This window comes from Salminus brasiliensis, chromosome 2 (genome assembly GCF_030463535.1).
Source record: "Salminus brasiliensis chromosome 2, fSalBra1.hap2, whole genome shotgun sequence".
NCBI classification, from domain to species: domain Eukaryota; kingdom Metazoa; phylum Chordata; class Actinopteri; order Characiformes; family Bryconidae; genus Salminus; species Salminus brasiliensis.
The window spans coordinates 46,478,830-46,498,580 of NC_132879.1; the positions used below are offsets into that span (position 1 = coordinate 46,478,830).

A 19,751-nucleotide genomic window follows, 5' to 3' on the forward strand; every position below is an offset into this window, starting at 1 on the left:
CACTCCTGGTTAACTGTATTGGTTTCCAGGTATTTTTTTATTAAAGAAACTGGTGGTAAAGATACACACTGATTTAATTGATATTAATCAATATTAATATTAAACACTGTTATCTGCGTGGATGTTATTGTGTGTATTAAGTGTTACTGTTGGGGGGGGTAGATCAAGCATCGTGGTTAGACGAGTCCTCAGATTCAGTGAGCTTCTGAATCAGAACTGCTGTATCGGTTGATTCAGCTCCTCAGTGGATCTGATCTGACAGAGCAGCCTCTTACACACACCTGTGCGGGTCGACACGGATATCAGACATCGACGGTAATCTGGGCTGCATGAAGGTCGTGACTGAAGGTGGACACATCAGGCGCTAGCTGTTCTGTTACACCTTAGCTAGCTAGCTATAACACGTGGCGCCAAAACACCGAATCTGAGGCGCGCGCGTGTGTGTGTGTGTGCAGTTCGAGGCGTAGTAGGTCATCTGTCTGTGCGGCTCTTCACAGTATAATAATAGTGATGATAATTCAATAGTTTCACGAAGATCATTTCTCAACCGTTTTCAGTCAGATTACGGAGCCGAAGTTTGTTTTCTCACACAAACCGAACCGTTCACACATTCCGGATTCGAATTCAGATTCAGATTCAGATTCAATAACAGCAGCGCGCGCGATTAGCTTCATTATGAAAAACTTAAAAAAAAAAAAGCGTTAAATATTTTTTTTTATGTTTTAAAATATTAATATTAAAATCTAGCACTACTTAATTACAATGACGAGTAATACTTCATTACTTGGTCAAGCAGTTTGGTCTAGGTGGTCATGCTGGACAGACCAGTTAAACCATCAAATGAGACCAGCTACCAGGTACCGCTCAGTCTGTATTTACCACATAAGAGGGAAAATATTTATAATATAAAAAAATATAAAAAGTTACAGAAAAATGCCTTTATTTCTGGGGCCCCTCGCTCTATTTCCTCAGCATCCTTCCTCACACACCTATGAGCACTTAAGTTTGAAATGTGAATATAAAAAGGTAAAGTTAAAGGTGCACGTATTTGTCACTGTACAGTGTACAGCGAAATGTGTCCTCCGCATTTAACCCATCTGGTAGTGAACACACACTCACACACACACATGTGTTAGGGGCAGTGAGTACAGACACACACCCAGAGCGGTGGGCAGCCAACTCCAGCGCCCGGGGAGCAGAGAGGGTAAAGGGCCTTGCTCAAGGGCCCAACAGTGGCAGCTTGCCGAGCCTGGGAATCAAACCCACAACCCTGTTATCGATAGCCCAGTGCTCTAACCGCTGAGCCACCACTCTATGTTGCTAAATCTACAGCCATGCCTGTGTTAAAGACCCTAATGTTATCTTGCCAGGTCGCCTGGGCTTTTTTTTGGTAAGTGTCAAATTGAGTAGAATTCAGTAAAAAAAGAAACAGCACCAGCAGTTCTACTAAAAAATACTAATATGTTATTTACAAAACATTTTTAGAAATGCAGTCATAGGTGTTGAAATGCATGAAGCTGTGATGACCATCCTCCCCCAGGGTCTTCCTCCTCAAGCATGTCAGTTCCTTCATCAGTGTTTGGTGTTTGACAGGAAAAGACTGTAAGACATGCGGTCAAAAACGACTTGTCCATGCTGACCTTCTGGGTTGTCCTCACATTGAACAGAAACCTGAAATCAGTAATATGCCAAGACATGTGTATTCACATCTGTTCATTAACATGAATTCAGATCATTCAAATAGGACCACTTTAAGTTTAGTGTCAGCTGATGACCTACTCTACTGAAACTGCAATTCCAGAAGCATAATAAGGAAAACATGATGCAAAAGCTTTTGCAAATATGCTGTATATGCTATATTCTTTCACAAATGTAGAAGCAGTCTGCATGCCTAGACGCTTGGTTTTATACACTTGTGACTGTGGAATTGATTGGAACACCAGAATTCCAGGATTTGGATGGGTGTGTGAATACCTAGTGTACATATATAAAATATATAAATAATATATATAAAAAGAAATGTACTGTGCACACACACATATATAAAGCTATATATGTATTTCTACAGTATGTATTTTGCAGGTTTATTTCTAATAAATGGTAATAAATGTAAATATTAAATACATAACTTTTAATAAACCCATCCTCATATAAGTGAAGATTTCCATTAAGATTGTAGTAAAGCATCTTATACAAAATGATTTTATATGATTTACTAATACTAATAAATACTAAATACTAATAAAAAAAAAATAAAAAAAACACTACTACTACTAATAATAATAATAATGAAAATCACCCCTAAATTGGCCACTTTAGGTTTTAAGTCTGCATTTTTGGTAATGTTATCTCAGAGCTCAGAACTCTCTTTTGCATAGTGCTCCATTTCTTTTCTTTCCCCCCCACTCTAAAACTGTACATAATAATAATTAAAATTTTCTTTTTCTTCTTCTTCTTCTTATTATTATTATTACCGTATAAAATTTGGAAAAGATTGTTGCACCACTACTGATTAATAAATGTGTCATAATAGCCAGTTTATAACAATAAAAATATATTCACACACAAAAAATAGCTAGTTTATCTACCTGTAATGTCTGTAATAATCTACCAAATCCTTGATGTGTAGAGGTTCAACGACTATCACATACCATGAAGTCTTCCCCCTGAAGCATGTCAGTAAACAGTCCTTCATCATTAGTGTGGGTGTTGCACTGGAGTCTATATGAGATGCTGTCATAAACGACTTCTCCATTTTGGCCCTCTGGGTTGTCCACACATTCAACAGAAACCTGAAATCAAGAATATTACAATATTGTGTGCATCTGGAATACAACCATGTCGTGACATAGACTCGTCTTACTTTTGGGTACTGGGGGAAGAAATGCGTACATTTTATTGTTACCAAACATTTATTAAGAAAACTGACAAACTACTGTCACATTATTTTAATAGTTGGCTTAAATATACATTCTTCTGTATTGTCTTATGGTTTAAAATGCGTAGAGCTTTGATGACTGCCCTGCACCATAACCTCTTCCTCATGAAGCCTGACACTTTCTTTATAATTTGTGTTGGTGTTAGAAAGAGATGCTGTCAAATATGACTTGTCCATGCTGAAACCTATAATTAATAAATCAATTTGAATAATAATTATAATTATAATAATATCCAGTACCATCAAGTCTTCCTGCTGAGGCACACCAGTAAACATTCCTTCATCATTTGTGTCGGAGTAAACGACTTCTGCATCGTGCCCCTCTCGGTTGTCCACACATTGGACAGAAACCTGAAATCAAGAATATTACATTATCATTATCAAAAATAATAATATTAATAGTAATAGTATCAATCAAATATTTGATCAAATCTGTTAAGTAAACTCTGTAAGAAATATGTTTAAATGTATACAGTCCCAGTTTTCGTCACTTATATCTCAAACACATCAAAACTAAATAATAAATGAGATGAGGGGTAATGTTTATTAACCCCTTAAGCAGCCTATGGTCCGCCGGTGGGCCCAAAGTGTTATTACAAAGTTCTATTACCAAAGAATAGCCCTGCCAGACTGTACAGAAGTCTCTGTAGTTGCTGAATAATACACCGTAGTGTGCAGTAAGCCATAATAGCAAATATACATATATTTACAGTTAATTGATATGACTGTAAAACTGACTGAAGTGTTGTTCAGTTGTATAAACTGTTCATAAGGGAATGGTTTGGAAAATCAAATCTAAACTAAACTATGTTTTCCTTATCCCCCCAAAAACCCATCAAATCTAAACTATGTTTTCCTTACCCACCCAATTAGTTCATTAATTATAAACCACACTCATATAATAATATAAAAGTCAGTGTGTTACTTCTACTACTTTGAATACTGTTTTGAATAACTGTCTGCTTTTGGGTACAGGGACAAATTGAGTTTTTCAACTTAAAAATGTATAACTTCAAATACAACTCATCACAGCAAAAATTAACATTGCTTCCTTTTACTTTATCGTGTTAGTGGGTTTATGTACATGCACTCCTTTATCATCTCAACAACCTTCGTATGCATAGAGCTTCGAAGGTTATTCTTCACCATAAACTCTTCCTTATAAAGCCCAACAGTTCCTGTGCTGGTCCTTTCCGCTGTCCTCACATTAAATGCAATACAAATGTTTATACAGTCAGATACAATACAATCAAACAATTTACACAGTAATCTGTAAAATAATCTGTATAGTTCATTGACATACAGTCCCACTTTCAGATAAAACACATTTATAACTAGAAATCAGATGCTAGATAATTGTTCACAGCACATGTAAACAAAAAGCATAAACATATTGTTAGTTACCTATTTAGTTAAAAAACAATAATAAAACAACATTTTAGAGCACAAGACCTTCATTTCAGCAGGATACATGGTGTTGTTAATCTGTTATACGCCAATATGAAATGTAATAACTGCAGTATTAACTACATGTTAAAAAATACATAATTTAATACAATTGGTAATATTTTAATCTTTTAATATTAAGCTACACAATAAAAATAACAATAATTTATTGGGCCTACTCAGATTAGTGTGAAACTCGTAAGTGCAATATTTTGCAACATAAATGATCTTGGCTACACACCAAATTAACACATTACTTTAATATGAACTAACAATATAGGTAAGCGCCCATTACAGTTATGAGAATTCTTTTAAAATGGCCATAATCTACAGCTACTGGTAATTTACAGTATTATGGATTTTAAAACATAAGCATCATATTAGATGGATTATTTTAGAGTAGCAGATAATAGTATGTAGTCTTTTTATTTATTTTTTTCATTTTTATTCAATTGTCCCAAATGCATGTTCCAAGTTAAACTGTGCATACTTCTAAACATTAATCTTTCTAAGTGATATCTATAATCTATAATCTATTATGAATAAGTTAAAACATCTAAAAGAACAATGTTAATAAACATTTGTTATAACAAAGTTCATAGGGCACTGGTTTGGTCAGAGATTTCCAAACCCTTCCAAATGGCCACATACACGTGTAAACACATGGGCAGCCATATCCTAGAATGCAAACAGGCCCTTGCCAATAAGCAATATGCCAGTATACTATACTAGTGGTACTAGCATCAACATTAGCATTACTGATTGTATTATTCAAGAGGTGTAAATGCTGTGAAATACCCGCTGTAGGAATAAGATTTTTTTGCCCCAAATCCAACAGTTTACCCTGTGCTAACAGCTAAGCTAAGACAAAGACAAAAGCTAAGGAATAACACTTTCTAAAAGTTCAAAGAAAAAACATTTGTAATTTGTAATTAAAATACACTACTGATGTTTTACAAGCCTAGGCCTACATACCACACTTCGGTTCAGTTGATCCAAAATAGGTTTAGTTGACTTTTTGTCATGAGCCATATTGCTTGCGTCGGAGGCGTGCGAGATCGACGAAACAAACTTCCGTTCCCCATCCTATTCCTATCTCGCATTCGTTCCGGCCAGTTCTTTGAGATTTTCAGTTGATAAATTCAATATACCTTTCTTTACCTGCACTTTATTAGACTAGACTAATATGTGTGTGTTTGTGTATTATTTATATATAGTATACTTCTATATTTCTTATTATTTAATTCCATTGCCCATTTCAAAACATTACCTAAAACCATAATTACTCTAGTCTACACCACTCTCATTTATGTACCCAAGAGCTAAGCTTAAACAGATTAGGGGGAAGTATAGGACTTTCTATTTAGACACAATATTATAAAGTAGTTAATACTAGCAAACGTTTCTAGGGTTTAAAAAAAAAAACCAAAAAAAAAAACCCCTCAAAACTCAAAAGCTCAAAACATCTAATGGCCACTTTTAGAAGAATGCTGGACTAAATATGTGAAAATAGTCGTGTGAATTACCTTTTTTTGCCCTTGTATCCTTGCTCTTGGCTTACATCCGTGTTAATGTCCCTGTAAACCATTTTGGCGACAAACTATACTACTATTGAGCTTTCCAGGATGATTAATCCTGTATTTACACAAACAAAAACAACAAGATAATTACAATCTCATAAAATAGTTCTAAAATAGAAAATACAAAGCGCTCTTTGGATCGTCGAATGGATAAATGAAACATCAGGAAGCCACTCTTTACGGAAACCAAAAGTGACTTTGAGAAATCTGTCAGACTGGTTCTTACCTGTTAGGTTAGTTTTCCTTCCCCTCAGCTTGTTTGGCCAGAAGCAAAACCTAATTTGTGTTTCATTTGTAAATGCAAAGTCATTTCCAATAAAAAAAAGAGCCAAATTTAAATTCCGTCATGTTTATTTGAAAAAGATGAAAAACCTCTCAACAAGCAAAATGCTGGTTACTTTACCATGTTAGGTTGTACTGTAAATTTGTCTGTCTTTAATATTTTCATACTACAGTTACACTCTGGCTCATTTTTAAGTAACAGGCATAAGGTCATGTAAGGTTAGAGAAAACCTTCTAACATTACACTGTTCTCAAAGATGATCAGTATCGCAGAAAAAACGGTCACTTAAAGTGGCTCCAGATTGGGGCTGCCAAAAAAAAAAAAAAAAAAAAAAAAAAAAATCAAATTTATAGTATCAAAACATTTGCACAAAAACAAAAATACACGACTACATATCTATAACACAGCAGTTCGGGCAGCACTGACCATGCCACACGCCGAGCTGTCAGAACATTAGCATCTCTGACAGGGGAAGTGAAAAACATTGGTTATGTTCATCTACAGGTGGTGAGGCAGGGAGTGAAAAGTCAGTTCTTAAAGGCGAGGTATTGAAAGTAGGCTAAAGAACCAAACTGATGCTGGATGACTGGGTCAGAACATCTTGAAAACGTCAGGCAGGTCTTGTGGGTTTCCCCCCCCCCCCCGTTATACAGTGGTCAAAAGTTAGTACCAAAAGTGGTCCAAGTAAGGACAACCTGTGAACCAGTGACCGGGTCATGGGCACCTAAGGCTCAGTGATGTGATGTGATCCATGGAAGCCTAACCTCACATCTTACCGGACTGAATGGATCTGCTGCTTTGCAGCCTTGGTGCCAGATAGCACAGAACGCCACAGGTTAGACACAGGGGCACAAGGGGGACCTACTCAATATTAGACTGGTGGTGTTAATGTTATGGTTGATCGATGTATAAAATGTCTCTGGATGTCAAACCAAGCAAACATACAATTCCTTGCCTTCTAGCAATGCATGAGACCATATAAATTTCATCCACCTTCCATTTCAGGTGAATATTTACTTTATGGTTTAAAGAGTCTGCCTTCTGCCTTCAGACGCTTTGTGTGAGCGACAACACGAAAGTTGAGGCTCCATTCCCACAAAGCATCTCCCATCTACAGGAGAAAAATTCTCAGTCTTTGGTTCAGCGGTGCAAAAGTTGTGTTCTCTCATTCTCCTTCTCCTTTGAGCACTTGGATGTTGGCTTTTCTCTTTCTGTCGCCAGGTAGCTTGAGTTTTTCTTCAGTGACAGTCTCATCATCTGAGCTACTGTCCTCAGACGACTCCTGTTCCTCGCTGCTGTCCGAGTCCTCCAGCTCCACTAAGGCAACATCCTATTCAAAATAGACATGAACACAAGGTCAGTAAGAAGCATAAATAATTACCATCAAACCAAACCATCCATGTCCATAAATTAGTGTCAAACTGTTGAGCAGATAAACAGCATTCATAAAGTTTAGATCAATCTTTTAGTATCCACTATGCTATTTAATCGTTTCCATTTATTGATCCGTGCCAAAGCCCACCCTAGCAGTTTGCAGTTTCTACTGACTTACTGGAAGTCAGTCAAGATATTATAATATTCTTTAACAACACTTTTTTAAATAAACTGTTTTCCTTATCACTTTGTAATTTGTCACAGCAAACACATGTGTTCCTGCTTGTATAGGTTCAGGCTGCAGTCTTTCTTTAAATTATGTGCACAAAATGGGTATAAAACCTTTTACGAACATCCATAAAAAATGACCAGAGATCAGTGTTTGGGCCTCTGTGGTGGATATCACAGATATGGACAAGGTCCGATCACACTATATACAATATCAGTGTGCACTTGACTCACTATGCCTTTTTAATGCTGTGCTCTCTTTACCTTTACCAGAAGTCGGATGTTGGAGCTGGGAATGATGTCACACAGAGTTGACCGCGCTCCAGTTAAACATTCCAATAATTGTACACCATTTACAAACAAAGCAGTTAGCTAAAGGCTTCAGAGTTCATCACAACAATCCTTTATCTTTAATCCTTTTTATGGCAAATCTAAACAAAATACGTCCCAGTTTAGCATTGTTAGCAATACCAGTCAAGAACAACGCATTATACGATATTTTGTGCCTCCCAACACCACATCCACATATAGAAGTTAGACAGTACTGAGTGTATGACTAACTTAATGAAGCACAGATAGATGGAAGCGCTACTAAACTACAATACTACTGCTTTTATTGCTGTTGAGTGGTGCAGTCATCTTGGATTTTGAACTTTTAGGTTTCCTACTTAGAACTCAGAAAAAAACGGCATCACATTTTACACAACAGTCTTCAAGGTCTTACCATCTCAATGACTTTCTCGGCATCCGCCACACTCTCAATGTCATAGCGACCTACAGGAGCAGCCTCCATCTGCTGCCTTAAAGCCTCATTGGCCGAAGCCATTTGAGGAAGGAAACTCTGGAGCCTGTCAAGAACTACCACACACAGATACAAGAACAGAAATCCACACATTAAGACAAGTGACCCACGTAATGAAAGATTATGTTAGGAACTGGAAACAAATGTAAAAGAGTATGTTTAGTCACAAAGGGTTGATTCAGGCCAAGTGAATAAATGCACAGTATTACAAGCAAGAAATGAAAACTTTAGGGGAACGCAGATTTAGACATAACTAGACTTAAAAGGTGAAAAAAAAAGTATATTATCATGGCTATAAGCGACAAAATCTCTACACTGGACATAGCTCATGATTAGTTCTGTCTCTAAGTATGAGCATTTCTTACTGTGAGGAAGTATGATAGCCTATGTTGATAGCCTAATATTAGCTTATTATAGATGAAGTGCTTCACAGAACCTCAGAACGTTTTTTTAATTAAAAGTATACTGAACCGCCACTGGTCGGTTACGTTTCATTATCTCTAACTTTAACTCTGCATTGATCAGGGCTAGGTCATCTTTGGCATTTAGCAACAAACTGTCCACCACCCTCAAGTCACACCAACACACTTCAATTTAGACAGATATTGTGTCTCAAAAGCGATGGAAATTGTGAACATACTCACCACTACTTCTGGGAACCTTTTCAGTGTGCAGTGAGGCCGTGCCCTTAGGTTTCAATAAAAGCCTGTCATGGATCCCTGCAGGCAAAAAGATGCTCTTATTAGGCCATTACCAACACTCACACATCTTAACTTAACAGTTTATTTGTTTGGTGATTAGCATCAAAGCTACATTTAGGTAAAAAGGTAACTTCACACACACACACACCAATCCTTTCTTGGCTGATCGACTGTGTTTGGGGATGGGGGTGTTTAATTTAAGACATAATTGTTTTTCTATAAACTCCATCCACCATTGTGCGAACCTTGGTGTCTCCTTCGAACCCTTCCTCACCTTTAAAACACATTAAATTAAATTCTTGACAGAGACACCACCAGATTTCCATTTCCATTTCCTCAATATTGCTTCCTCCACCCTATGCTGACTTCTAAAGATATTAAGATTCTGGTACATGCCTTTATGACATCTTGGTTAACTAGTGAAGGCTCTGTTTTATGGATCTTCAAAATACATTCTTCCACTCTAGTATATTCAGAATTCGGCAGCCAGAGTTTTAGTACCTACTTAGAAATCTGGCCTGGCTTCTGGTAACCAAATGTGAGCATTAAAGCCCTGCAAGCTGCTACACCCACATGCTACAAGGCTCTCTGATTCAACTCTTCTAGCGGTCTCCAGGCTGTCATGCTGTCCACTATGGGTAGCCAGTCATTTAGGCATTTAGTATTGCTACCCCCTCACTCTGAAACTCCTTCTACATCTATTAACATCTGCAGCCCTCTTCCTACCTTTCCTACCAAAGCACAGCTTGTCTCCGAATATTTACTTTCCCTCTCAACCAGTACCCTTGGGTCATTTGTAAAGCCACATTAGGCATGTAAAGTGTGAAGTGTGGCCTTTACTTTCAAAAATAAACACTTGAAAAATGACACTGAAAGAAGGAGTCTGAGCTAGCAGACCGCCTCAGTTGATGAATTTAGGACTGTCAAAACTCGATCCTTAGCAAGTACGGCTCGGCTTGACCCACCATCCCTTCAGATACACGGAAAACAAGCACCCAGCTTCTTCCACTGTCCTGGCACCAAATTGGTGTGACAAATGTTCCCTGTGTGTCTAAAGGCGAAACTTAAAAAGCTTCTTTTAAGTCTTCCCACCGTGTGTCTTAGCGAGAGCCCTTTGAGCTTCAAGTACGGCTCGACTTGACCCACAGTCCCTCAAGATACTGAGAATAGAAGCATCCAGACTTTTTCCGAGTGTGTCCGAGTGGTGGAGTCGCTCGCTGTCTTTAAACACAGACTGAAGACCATCTCTCTCCAGAGTACTTCTAAATCAGCCCTGATCTTGCACTTATTAAAGGCCTGTGCTACACCTTACCTAGATTTTGACATTGGCATTCAGGCAAAGCGCAGTACATGTTGAGTACTGTGTATCGAGGTCACCAAAATAACCTTTAACACTAGTTTTGGCAGTATTTAAACTTGGGGTAGCTTGTAGGACTATGCCCGTTCACACTAGCCAGGGCTACTTTGCTGAGTGAGCAGTGAAGCACTTGTGTAAGTGCTTCTGTTCTCAAGTCATATTGCAGATTTCTCCTTTTCAACATCTAGAGAATTCAACCCTTCTTCTCCAGAGAGGACACCCAGGTACTTGACTACTGCAACTCTCTTCTGGCGGGTCTTTCTTTGCACACCATCAGGCCCCTGCAACTCATCCAGAATGCAGCGGCGCGGGTCGTCTTCAACGTTTCTAAATTCAGCCATGTCTCTCCTCTGTGGCGCTCTCTCTTCCCTGGCTTCATAGAGCTTCAAAACCCTGACGCTGGCCTACAAAGACAAGACTGATCAAGATCAGCCCCTCCGTACTTGATGACAATGGTCCAAAGCTGATCTGCACCAAGAGCCCTTTAAACTTTAAGTACGGCTCGGCTCGGCTCGACCCCCCATCCTTTAAGAACCATGGAAGACAAGCGCCCAGGCTTTTTTCTGTCCTGGCAGCGAAGTGGTGGAACGAACTTCCTCTGGGTGTCTGAAAGGCAGAGTCGTCCACTGTCTTCAAACGCAGACTGAAGACCCTCCTCTTCCTAGAGTGCTTGGGGGAAGTGTAGTGTAGAGTATTGCGGTCTCCATACTGACTTTTGTATTCAGTAGTATCTTAGCTAAGGCACTTTTTTTTTAATCCTAGTCTGTACAAACTAGCTAAGGGAATTGTGCATCTATTTAAGAGCATCTGCTAAATGCCTTAAAGGTAAATGTAAATTTCCCACCACAAAGTTATTTGAGATTTCCTAACAGAGCAGAGTGGTTTAAGCGTGTGAGATGATTTTATTCATTTGAGGGAAGCTTTGCCAGAGTATCCCCATTATAATGTCTTCTTGCAGGTAAACTGAGGACTTCTAGTTGGTGAAATACTGTATAGCTTATATACCTGTATATAATAACTGTATACCAGCTTGTAGCTCTACTTCCTGCTGCCGTCAGACTACACAACCAGCACTGCTCCCAGCGGACCACATACACACACACACACTTAACTACACACATACACACACACTTAACTACACACACATGTTCATGTTCAGGAATACTATGTGCAATATCCCACCCCCATGTGCAATTAAGAGTCTTTTACTGTAAATAATATTGTTTATTGCTTTTTTAATTCTTATTTATATTGTGTATATAGTGTAAATTATTTATTTATCTAAATTTTTGTAACTGAGTGTCCTGCTATCCCTTTCTGCTGTCACACTGTGAATTTCCCCACTGCGGGACTAATAAAGGACTATCTTATCTTATCTTATCTCTTATCTCTTAAAGGCTCGTTAGCCTAACATTAACGTTAGCCAGCTACTTTTACCAGGTGACACACAGCTCGTAGCTTGTGTCTGTCTGAAAGCCTAAAAGAAGCCGGATCCCGCAGCTCGTCACTGTGTAGAAGATACCTCACCTTCTCCGGTACCGCAGAGCAGCAGGTCTCGAGAGGCGGGTTTGGTCGCGACGCTCTTCTTTTGCTCCATCTTTTCACTGTAACTTCTCCTTGCTTGCGAGCAGCATGTGTGAAATGTTTACCTGTAGGAGAACAACTTCCCTGTGAGAGGTGAAAAGTGAAAAAGCCCGACGTGGTATTTTACGGAGCGCCCTCTAACGGGAGCCTCGCCTCAGCTCAGCTCAGCTCACCCCGAGCACGGATCTCTGAGCGCTTCAGCTGGAGTACATATTAAAAGCATGGCATTTCTGAACATTAGCAGTACATGGGGAATATTGTGAACTATCTTGGATTTTTTTTTACGTTATTGTTTTGATCGACAACTTCTTAGAGGAAAATCTAATTAAACCATAAAACTATAAAACCAGCAGTTTGTCCAAATTCAAGTCTGATGTGTGTCCAGAAACACTGTAAACACTTGACTCTCCTCGACTGAGATCGTGTGAGCCTGTGTGTAAGAAGCGTGGACTGGTTTCTAGCTATTAAAAAAATAAACAAGCTGCTCGACTGTCATAACTCAGGGATGCTTTAAGAGGAAGAGCTCCAAGCAAACACAGCCTTTTAAATACGTGCACCTTTAATTGACAAATAAATATTAAAATAAAATAAAAAAATAAATTATGTCCTATAACGTTTTTAAAAATTAAAAATATTAAAAATATTTATGCATTGTAATATTTTTTGTAATGCCTGTACTAAACTAGTCCAAATATTCCCACAACAGTTGTGTAGAAATTGAAACTTAACTAACTTATTATAAAGTTATTATAAATAATAAGTGTGCATTAAAAACTGAGTTTATCCTAAGTATCACATTATACTTTAGTATGTAGCTAATACATAGCCATGCATTTACAATTCTCTGGCCATTTCTCCAGAAATTTCTCCAGAATCTGTAAGCTGAATGAGGTAGAAGGTGAAACAGTGCATCTGAGCTATAAGAATTTACTGTTTTCGTTTTTCGGTGAACATAAAAAACCCTGTGCTCTGAATTTGTCGAAACTCAGAGGACTCTTATTCTAGTAAGGGGGCTATAATATGAGTTTGTTGTGGCCGGGTTCACGGGCGCTGCTGCGGTGACGTGACCGGACTACTGGAGGAGGGAAGTCCAGCATCTCCAGTCTTCATCTTTCCGGAGAGGCAGCTGTGTGCCTGGCTGGTAAATACCATTCTGTTTTTTTTATTTGACACTTGACTGTTTAAACCTTGTCATTAGCGTCTTCGCTTCGGTTTAAGGAGACAGGGTTGATGCCGTAAAGCTGAGCTGGGTGTTTATTTAGCGCCCAGTCCAGCTAACCTGACATCAGCTAGCTGACTTCAGTAGCCAGTGTTTTGACGTGGTCTAATGTAAATGCGGCTGAACCACAGTGTTACAAAGTTGACGAACCTGTTCCTGCCAGCCAGTAAATGGACGGAGTAGACTTCCGTGTGGCTGCTAGCTAGCTTGTTTAACGTATATTTGGTTTAGCTAGCTAGCTGTGTTTGCTTGGAGCTCTTCCTCTTAAAGCATCCCTGAGTTATGACAGTCGAGCAGCTTGTTTATTTTTTTAATAGCTAGAAACCAGTCCACGCTTCTTACACACAGGCTCACACGATCTCAGTCGAGGAGAGTCAAGTGTTTACAGTGTTTCTGGACACACATCAGACTTGAATTTGGACAAACTGCTGGTTTTATAGTATATAGACACACTCACATTCTTGTAGGCTGGTCAGACTGGTCAGACATGAACACACACACACAGAAACGTAGCTACAAAAACCTTTAGGCATTTGAATCTGGCAGTAGTTCTTATATATATACACACACACACACACACATATAGGTCATATCAGAATATTATGATCACCCACCTAATAGTGGGGGTAACCACCCTTGCCTCGGATGACAGTAGGTACACGTCATGGCATGGACTGCATTAGGTGACTAATGGTGTTCATCATCGAGGTTAGCTGCTCCACAGTGGCCCGTCGATTGCTCTGTACCACTGGGCAGAGTCAGTGTTCCCCTCCGGTGTCGATAGCCTGTGGGACACCACTGTAATGATGTTATATCATCATTTTTATTGCCTTATAAAAATTTTTTTTTAAAATATACTTGTATAGGGTTGCCTGCAAAACTGCAGCATATGTTGATTTTTGCTGTAGAAGAAGTAAACACAACAGTACTTATCCTAAATATGTCATTTTAGGACTGTTTGTACAGGCGACAAATGAATGGCAATTTAAGATAATATAATAAATAATAATAGAGCATTTACAATTCTCTGATTATTTAGAACTTGTGTTAACACTCCTCATTCATGGGCTCATCTCAGCAGATATCGGCAGTGCCATTAGGAAATGCAGTTAAATGGATTTGTGGAGATCACCGCAAGATCTAAAAAACCTTAAAATAAAAAAAAAACAAGAAAACTCCCATTAAACTGCTTGTATGCCACCCAGATTAGCAAAGCCAATCCGTATATATGACAGCCAACACAGGTTCAGGAGACACAGAAGTGGTGGTGATCAGTTCTGCTGTGCAATGTCGCTTGACCTGCTTGGAAGCGATACGGCAGGAAATAGCACCTGCAGCATCTTAAAAAAAAAAGGAAACATCTGAAATATGCAAATCAGCATCTAGAAGTAATGTGAACTAATCAGGTAAAAGTAGAAAAATGGCCATAATTATAAAATCAAAGGTATATTAGGAGAAAACAAGGAGAAGCATTTGAGGACAATATCCTAATGACAACTGCTAAGCATGGGTGGGGGTGTGTTGGCGGGGGTAGATCTGCTATGCCCAGAGCTGTGAGCAGTACAGGAAACACACATTCTGGATGCAAATGTGATGCATTTAGTAAAGAAACTGAACCTGAAAAGAGGCTGGCTTCTACAACAGGACCATGATCAAAAGCACACCTGAAAATCCAGTGTGGGCTAACTTTTAAGGAAGGCAAGTTAAACTTGAAATGGATCTCACTGACAACTGGCATGAAAGTCAATAAAAATGGCCGGATCTTAGTAGATGTCAGTGAATCGTAAACATTTAAGGGTGCAGCAGCCACTTAAAAGCCTCCCTCGGAGGACATTTGCAGGAAATGTCCTTTAAAAATATAAAGGTTTGCTGTAGGGGTTGTGATTATTTTATTTCATATTAAAAACAGATACTGTTTAAATTTGTTGATTTCCAAGAGCAGAACACCTGAATTGAATAGAATAAAAACGTGGTTAGGCTAAACAGGTGCTGGATATTAACTGTAAATACTGTAAGACGTCTTTGAGGAGTTTGGGAATCCGTACCTAGCCTCAGTGTTGTTGTTGAATGCAATCTGATCCATTATTTAAACATTTAGTGTAAAGCCTCCCCAGAGGAGTAAAGGCTGTCATTATATACAAACATAGGTTGGTGGTGGCACTAAAGCTACTCAGGTAATTTGAGTTCATGAATAAATTACTGTTTGTCTATCCTGCAACCAGCCCTCCTCCAGGGTGACATCTTAAGACCTGTGGATGGGAGTGGACGCATTACTGTGTTATTATGTGCTGTGCTCTGTGTACATACTGTATCATATTTCAGAGCGCGTACAGCGAGGTTTTCATTATCTTTCCTTGTTCCCCTCTCTCAGGTCAGGACTTTGTAACCGGACTCAGTATTCATGTGGAGATGATGGACTCGGTCCAGCTGTGTTACTGATCCCCCCCCCCCCCTCACCCACATCCCAGTACATAGGGCCATGAGCCCACCCAGCCCCTGCCTGCAGCATGAGCCTCCGCACCGTAGGGGCCACTGTGTTCGGCTCCCTGCGACCTAATCTTGGTGCGAGTGGTGGTAGTGGCAGTGGCGGAGGCTGGAGCTTTCCCTCTCTGAAGCCTGTTCCAGTGTTGCTGCACACCATGGTTCCTCCTGGCTACACCGCCCTACAAGAGGAGAGGCTGGCCATGGTGGACCTGAGCACTCCCAAGCCAGAGCTGCACCAGAACGGCTTCCACCGCGAGCCTGGCCGCCGTCTTTCTGACCGCGCTGGCCGCTCTTCCCTCAGCCTGTCAGACCCCGGAGACGGGTGCTACGCAGAGACTGAGCCCATGCTGGCTGACACTCGGCTGTCGGGTGAGGACGCCGACCAGGAAGAGGACAGCGAGGTGGAAAGCCAGAGACCGACTGCCCAAAACTTTCCCAAAGAGTCGCCACTTGCCATGGCACTGCAGATACTGGTACCATTCCTGCTGGCTGGGTTTGGCACAGTGTCGGCCGGCATGGTGTTAGACATAGTGCAGGTGAGTCAGTGCGTCTTCATGTTTGGGCACGCTCTTTTGAATTGGTAGTTTTAAAGGTCCATTTGCTTTTCACAGTTGTTCGACTGCTGTTTTGCTATCTGTCATGCTATCCGGTGTCGACCAGAGGAGGATGGGTTTCCCTTTTGAATCTTTGGTCCTCTCAAAGTGTCTTCCCATTGATCTGAGGGAATTTTTTACTTGCTACTCTTGCCATTGGTTTGCCCTAAAGATGCTGCACCTCTGTAATGCTGCTATGTGACATCCATTGTAAAAAGGTCTAAATAAACAATTTGAATTAAAATTGAATTAAGCAATAGAAATACAGATTCTGATAATACTAATCTAATAAAACTAATATTAATAATTGTATACATTATTAATCATTTATACAAGCAAAACTAGAATGACCATTATTTTGTTTAGTGTTTCACATCCAGCGCTGCAGTAATTACTGTCAAACAGGGCTAATTATGCTCTCTTGTTAATGAAGCATGCAGTGGTTCAATATCCTTTATTTACTGTCGGTATCCATGACCTACCTGGAAAAGTGTTGTGTTGTCATTTATTAAAGTATCGATGCCCACATCGATACTTTAATAGTGTTTAATGGTGTCCACATGCCATGTCTACTTATGTGTATGTGTATTTAGCACTCTTGGCTGGAGATGTACATAAATACTGTTATTGTGTTCTATCTGAATGAATATTTTCAAAAACTAGATTTGATCGTCACTATACAGGCATATCCTGTTTAATATTTGGAATACAAAGCTAACATTGCTATCTACAGAGTGTAAAAATGACCTGGGGTTTTGAATAGTGTCTATTATTGTCAAAGTGAACTCTTACTCCAGCTGCCTTTCACAATGTAGCAGCACAAGTATTGTATTGTTCATTGAGGGTTTTTTTTTAAGTGACAGCCCTATGGTGGCTGTCCTGCTGAGATGAAAGGAGCCTAGTGTGATGTGTGATTAGACACCGTATTCAAATCACAAAATGAATTTCAACCGAAGCTTGTGTCAGCACTGAAACACATTACTGTATGTATGAGGTGGGGCTATTTTTCAGCTCCAGTTCAATTTCCACAGCAGTATAGGTTGATTAGATGCCAGCATGCTTGTGTCTGTGAGCAATTTATTTTTGGAAGACGACAAAATGTGAATAGACTTGCATTTGTGAGAACACTATTGCAGGTTGTCAGACTAGCAATTACACATCTAGAGTGTTTCCCCCTCATTTACACATTGGAATTCCATGTGGACGATGTGCCCTAACTTATTTGTTGGTTTCTCTTCTCTCTTCAAGCACTGGGAGGCATTCAAATACATCACAGAGATCTTTATCCTGGTCCCTGCTCTCCTGGGTCTGAAAGGAAACCTAGAGATGACCCTAGCATCCAGACTCTCCACAGCGGTGTGTACATTTGCATTTACATTTATGGCATTTAGCTGATGCTCTTATTCTGAGCGACTCAGATTATAGAGGCAAATTATTGGTGTAGCACAGCACACTCACCAAGAATGGGAATCAAACCTCAGTCTACCACAGGGTGAAGTAGCTCATTGGCAGGCACTGCCAGCAAAAGGTGCTGCTCAGAGCGTTGGACATGTCAGCGCCCGTCAAGACATGTAGGCAAAGATTGCTGTCTCTGTCCATAGACTGTGGTTGGTTTTATAGGCAATTTATCATACAGTCAGTTCACAACTTGTGCTTCATTAAAGACCTGACTGCAGAGGCGTCCCTCCCAGATTACACAAAACAGACCCCGCGATACTACTCTTAAACCAAGTAGATGATCCAAAACATGATCAGTATCAAAAGGTTTCTTCTTTAGTTTTGTATGGAAGCTACAGGAATCAGGACTTGAAAGTGGAACTCTACCTGCTCCGTTTGGCAGCAGACAGAGAAGCACAAACACAACAAAAGCATTAAATAAAGAGAAAAATGGAACAGGGTCACAGGAACACAGGGCTGGGTGCCATTAATATGAGATTGCAGTACTCAAGAAATGTTCTGATGATCTGTCATAATATTTATTTTTTCTGACCTTTATTTTTCCTTCTGGAATGAACAAAATAGAACTCTTGATGCCATAGAGGAATTTTGCCCTAATATCCTTTCAGAACTAGTGGTGCCACTAGTCCTCCTTGATTAGATTTGATTTTAGATTTGATTTGATTCATTGTCTTTATGCATGGTTGGAGATGTAAGAAAATGCCGATATATCAAAGTATTGCAATGTTTTACAACGCTGCATCAATTCTCAAAAACAAAATATTGATTTTATGTGGATAGTTTACATGTAAAGATTGGTGGCAGGCCGCAGGACACATAACCCGTGTATTGATTCACAGCCGTATGAATGACCCAGCTTTGCTTCAGCTTTAGCTCTCGGACCAATGACTTGACATTTCTCTGGAAAAATCCTCTTAACACTTGGTAGAATTCATAGTTTCCTAAGTGGTAGCAAGGCATCCAGGTCCCTAAGCCATTATACTACCACCACCATGCTTCACAACTGGTTATGGCCATGTTGTTCAAACTTCAGGTCCGTCCCCATTCCTGTTCAGTGAAGCCCTAGAACCTTAGGCCGTTTTCACAATAGAGTTTTTTTTTTTTTTTCCCCAGACCTGGTTCACCCAAGTTTCGTCAGGCACCGATCTCTGGTCCTCTTGTTATCATTGGTCTGGGGTTTGCTTCTAGTGTACTCTGGTGCAGTCCACTGCAGTTTGCATGATTGGTTGATTGATCCACAGCTTGTGTTGTGACTTATTTCAATGATGTTGATGAATATTGTCAATTGCCCATCTTTAAGTGTGCCTTTAAATTAAGACAGAGGTTACCAACCCTTACCAATGATTAGAAGTCTAATCGACCGGAATATGAGAGTTAAACCTATTTTGAATCAAGAAGACATGTTAATATGAATATTTGAGCAGCTCAGTGTGGTGTGAGGCAGGTGACCGTGAGCAATCTTTAGTACTGAATACTTCTATTTAGGGCCTGTGTTGGTAGTAATAGCTTTGGTAAGAGTCTGTGCAGGAACTGATGTTATCTGGAGGGTTGGTTGGGTTTTCTGGCATAGCAGCTGGTCCAGAGGGAAGGCAAGCACCTGCATGCATGCCTGAATCATCACAAGCTGTGTCAAATTGTTAAGCCATTTTAAACTTAAGTGGCTTCTGTTTTGAAATAAATGTATGATTATGTAGGCATGCAATT

The 19,751-nt window shown here is 39.7% G+C and overlaps 2 protein-coding genes and 1 long non-coding RNA gene across 3 annotated transcripts in view; 1 reads left to right on the plus strand and 2 right to left on the minus strand.

Annotated features, from left to right (window-relative positions):
* Nucleotides 1-1,494: 1,494 nt before the first annotated feature.
* Nucleotides 1,495-3,262, minus strand: LOC140550106 (uncharacterized). Its single transcript, XR_011979052.1, has 3 exons — nt 3,179-3,262; nt 2,652-2,792; nt 1,495-1,671 (listed from the first exon to the last, which is right to left on the minus strand). It is a non-coding gene; the product is annotated as an uncharacterized lncRNA (long non-coding RNA).
* A 3,035-nt stretch (nt 3,263-6,297) lies between these two features.
* nopchap1 (NOP protein chaperone 1) lies at nt 6,298-12,383 on the minus strand. The gene is made up of 4 exons (XM_072673922.1): nt 12,237-12,383; nt 9,296-9,370; nt 8,574-8,707; nt 6,298-7,577 (listed from the first exon to the last, which is right to left on the minus strand). Exons 1-4 carry the CDS (start codon nt 12,304-12,306, stop codon nt 7,413-7,415), a joined length of 444 nt encoding a protein of 147 aa, XP_072530023.1. The 5' UTR covers nt 12,307-12,383; the 3' UTR covers nt 6,298-7,412.
* A 969-nt stretch (nt 12,384-13,352) lies between these two features.
* The window catches only part of slc41a2b (solute carrier family 41 member 2b), a 37,800-nt gene continuing 31,401 nt past the window's right edge, over nt 13,353-19,751 (plus strand). Inside the window, exons 1-3 of the mRNA XM_072672947.1 lie at nt 13,353-13,434; nt 15,884-16,532; nt 17,838-17,945. Coding sequence (XP_072529048.1) covers nt 16,020-16,532; nt 17,838-17,945 — 621 coding nt within the window. The 5' untranslated portion in view covers nt 13,353-13,434; nt 15,884-16,019. The remainder of the gene's footprint in view (nt 13,435-15,883; nt 16,533-17,837; nt 17,946-19,751) is intronic.